At 31.5% G+C, this 4,381-nt stretch overlaps 1 protein-coding gene across 1 annotated transcript; it reads left to right on the forward strand.

The window, feature by feature from the left end:
* The first annotated feature begins 1,305 nt into the window (after positions 1-1,305).
* On the forward strand, positions 1,306-2,127 carry LOC104090308 (uncharacterized). Its single transcript, XM_009595374.4, has one exon. The coding sequence runs from the start codon at positions 1,449-1,451 to the stop codon at positions 1,995-1,997; it is 549 nt and encodes a 182-aa protein (XP_009593669.1). The 5' UTR covers positions 1,306-1,448; the 3' UTR covers positions 1,998-2,127.
* The last annotated feature ends 2,254 nt before the right edge of the window (positions 2,128-4,381 follow it).

Here is a 4,381-nt window from a genome sequence, read left to right on the forward strand (position 1 = left end):
AGGAACTGTTAACATTATTCTATAAGTAATATATGCATTTGAAAAAGAATCAAGTCTTTTTTAACTGATTAAGTATATCAATTAAATATTATTTTTTAGTTCTACTATTTTCTTAACACTTTTAATTCATAAAATAAGTCTAAATTATCAATACAATACAAATAATAAAAGCTAAAACATTGGAATTTGTTCTAGATGTTGATAATTCATTACTTCAATTTACTTGCTGCACTTCGGGAAAGAACCAAAAAAATATGCAATACTTTGTTCGACGCATTTCAGGCTTTGATTTTTTACAAAATAATAATTTTCTTTGAAGAATGGGGAGAAGGAGTAAAGTAAACTTTGTGTCCTGAAAAAGAAAATAAACAAAGAAGCAGAATTTATATATATCCTATTGACAAAGTTAAATGTAACCCAAAATAAAGTCTACATTCACACGAGGTAAAGGTATTGATTTCATTACCTAATTTATCTCATAATTCATGCAATTTATATTAACCACAAATTGTCTTTTCTTTTTTATCAAATTTTTGTACTTTTTATAATAATTTCAAATAAAAAAGCACCTATAAACACAGTCCTAATACTGGTAATTATTGGAAAATAGGGGGCATAAAGCACTTGCCTTAGTTTATGGGTACTTTAGCTATCCTTTCATGCATGCAACAGTCTTAAGTTTGAGACAAGATTCGTCCAATAGCTTTAGTTGCAATTTAAGCACGCCATTGTTGCAAATTAACTAAGTTAAAGGGTGTGTTCATACATTTTCTTACATTTTTTCATAGTATTTAGTTGCCTTAAATGCTTGAAAAATATAAATTATTTTTCTCCAATTTCAGTAAAATAACTTCCCCGTCAATGGCAAATTTATTTGACGAGTGACAATAAGAGGCGGTTGCAGTGGTAGTTATGGGTTCAATTGAACCCATAACTTTCGATGTTGCGTAGAAATTTATGTGTAAAAATTTATTAAAATTAAAAAAATAATAGATTTGAATTTATAACTTTAAAAATATAATGAGTTTAATATTAAAAATCTTAAAAGTTGAACTAACAGAGTTTAAATCCTGAAACCAATGAATTAAAATACTTCTCCTAAAGCTGGATCTAGAAAATCAACACCTCCTCCTTTAATAATTGAACCAAAGGAATATTGAATCAACTCGTAATATCCGTGGTCCGATCCCCCAAACGTGTCAACTTTAACATAAACATTATAGAATAACATAAACGTTATAGAATACTTCACTGCATCCCTTTCCTCTATATGAAGGCCCCTATATATATAAACCACTCATATATTGCCTTCACATAAACTCACATCTCTACCAACTCACCTCAAAAGCTCTCTTTCATCAATTCTCTCTCCTTACTTCTTAAGTGAAGAAACAAAAACCCACAGAGCAAAAAGAAGTCTGCACCTGAAATATAGTATATACAGAGAGATGGATCAAAATGTACCAGTAATGGCAAAAAAGTTCTGGAAAATAGTCCGAGTGGCTTTTTTCATGCTAAGGAAAGGATTATCAAAGAGAAAACTAATGTTTGATCTCAACTTATTAATGAAGCGTGGCAAAATTGCAGGCAAAGCCGCCATTCAAAACCTCATATTCCACCATAATAATAATACCTGTCCTTCCTCTACCTCATCTTCCAAAGAGTACTACGAATTCAGCTGCAGTAACAGCCCTGCTTTTCACCTTCCCTTTAACCTTAACAAACGCAGTAAGCACAATCGTCACCATGAAACTGACGGCGACGTTTTAATGGTTAATGCTGCTGTTTTGAAGGCGTTGGAGATGATTCAGAGTGAAACGGCGTCGCCTGCTTTGCCTGGATTCGGGAGAACTCCTACGGTGAGGCAATTAAGGGTAACTGATTCGCCGTTTCCTATAAGAGATGGTGAGGGTAACAGTCACGTGGATGAGAAAGCTGATGAATTCATTTCAAGATTCTACAAAGATTTGAGACGAGAAGCTTCTGCTTTTGCTTAATGTTTTTTAAAGATTTTGAGAGTTTCATGCATATAATTGAGTCCACTCCTGTGCAATAAACAAGAAGGACGTTGTATCTTACACAGTTTCTCTGTGTTAATTGGTGGAGTAATGGAAATTTTGTCGCTTCCATTCTGTCTCTCTGAGTTTTTTTTTAAAAGTTTTCTTTTCGGGGTTTTGAGGAAATTATCAGTAGAAAATATAAAAGAAAATAATGCTAGTATATAAATGTGATGGTACCGTCCCTTAATTTTCATTCATTTTTATGACATTTTCAAGGCTGAAGTCCTGAAATTTTGCATCCAAAAAATTCTCTCTTAATTAAATTGTCGAGTACTCGTTACCTTTTCTTCTCGAAAATAAGAAAAGCAAAAAGTTAAATTAGAAATCATTACGTACTCCTACAAGTTAAAGTAAAGCATATTGAACGAGGTTAGCAAGTTAACATTTATTCCTTCCTTCAAGCCCAAGGGAATAATTAAATATTCTTAATAGGAGTAGATTCAACATTAACTATCAAACCATAGTACTTGCTTGGAGTTGGATTTATAATTTTCAGTTCAAGCTACATCTATTGGGAAAGAAAAATTGCTAACTAAAGTTAATCTTCATGTAAAACCAAAAATACAAAAATCCTGGAATTTGATTTAAGTATCACATCACACGTCCATAGATTACTGTTTGGTCCACACACTCCTTAACCTAATTGATGCCAGGACTCTTTTACTAAAGTCAAAGAAAAATGTCGCAATTTACTTGCAATGAAGGCGGAATGAATCTTCCAATTTTCCCAAAGACAAACCTATGTTCATAAGTGGAAAAATGTTGTTTAGTCTGTGCCTTTCCCTATTAATTTTATTATACTATTTATTTAACTTACTGTCATTTATTGTAATGGTATGAAAAGCAAATTCTTTGCTTTTTAGGTTGGCCATCTACTTAGAAATCTCCTTTGACAGAAACATCCAAGCACATACCCTATTTTATTGATGCACTTGATTGTTTTATTAATTTGAGGGAAATTTTGGTGCTTACTAAAGTAAAGCTGTCAATGCCTTACGTTTAGACCTGATTTTGAAATATTAAAATCGCCTCCTGGGACACAAAAATATAAAATGACGTCTTTAACCTTGGGTAAGCCAAGAATATAAATGAGTACGTAGGGCTCTCATGCCTTGTTAATAAAATAAATTTTTGACCTAACTCAATTTCATAAGTTAACTTATGCCTAAGGAATTATCCGAAACCATATAAGGAAATCCAATATGAATGATAAATGACAAAAAGTACATATTTTGAGTATATTTATATTTCGTTTTTGGAAAATTATTATGATTTCTCTCGAGAGAATTGCGGTAAGTAGAATGCACACGATAAATAGGGAATAAGTCGGCAAGATTTTAGCTAACGTAGCGAGAAGAATTCCGACAATTGAGGAAATCATAACTCTAGGCATCCTTAATCTTCTCTCTAACTTCATCTTTTTAGTTGATAATTTTACTGCTTTTTAATATGTGTTAGTTTATTAGTTCAAAATAAGAATCACAATTTTTATAACTTAGAGATTGTGTGAACTTGTCTTCTTAGTGATATAGTGAACAGTTGTAGCTAAACCTTAGTTCTTTGGGGGATTTAACTCCGAACTCGTAAATCAAAATATATTTGTAATGACCTCTAGTCCTTTTATTAGGCATAATTGAGCGTCATTAATGAACTTAGCTTGAAATAATTTTACAACATCTAATTAAATATTCAATTAATATTAATGAAACATTGATAGCGGATAAAGAGAGAATTGAGTTAGAAAAATTGTGGTTTGTCGAAGACAAAATCTTTTGACACCTCTAGGACAAGATTTAAGCTTAGTATTGCGCGCAAGTTATGTTAATTGTAATTTATAAAAGATGCTGTCTCGTTCTTTTCATGCGAGATATTAATTAATTTTGTAAGTCAAATTTTGAGGTGGTCACACACAAGTGTTGTTACTGGTGTGACGCACAAAATCAAATTTCTCTTCTCATACAAATAAAAGACAAAAGTTTAGGTAAAACAATCCATAATGATAAACATGGATTGTTATTTTCCTTCTGTTTCTTTCTCTTTTTCCACCTCTCCTGAAAAAGTGTTATATGAGTAGAGGTATTGTAGGAGTGTGATAATTATTAGTCAAACTGTAATGCTATAATATATAGAAACAATAATATATTTGTAATAGGAAAAAACAGAAACACAAAAAATAATAGTACAGTAGAAATATATATAATCAGAAGCAGAATTTGAAAATATATTTCGGAATAAAATCGAGCCCACTAAATGCACAGTGTATCCTTAAGGAAATTATTCCCCTTAAGTACCCGAGGTGTTAGAATATTATTCTCCCAGGA

Source organism: Nicotiana tomentosiformis, chromosome 6 (assembly GCF_000390325.3).
Source record: "Nicotiana tomentosiformis chromosome 6, ASM39032v3, whole genome shotgun sequence".
In the NCBI taxonomy this organism is placed as follows: domain Eukaryota; kingdom Viridiplantae; phylum Streptophyta; class Magnoliopsida; order Solanales; family Solanaceae; genus Nicotiana; species Nicotiana tomentosiformis.

Bases quoted from the DNA above. Each gene is read 5' to 3' on its own strand.
- LOC104090308 (XM_009595374.4), top strand. From the start codon at position 1,449: ATGGATCAAAATGTACCAGTAATGGCAAAAAAGTTCTGGAAAATAGTC.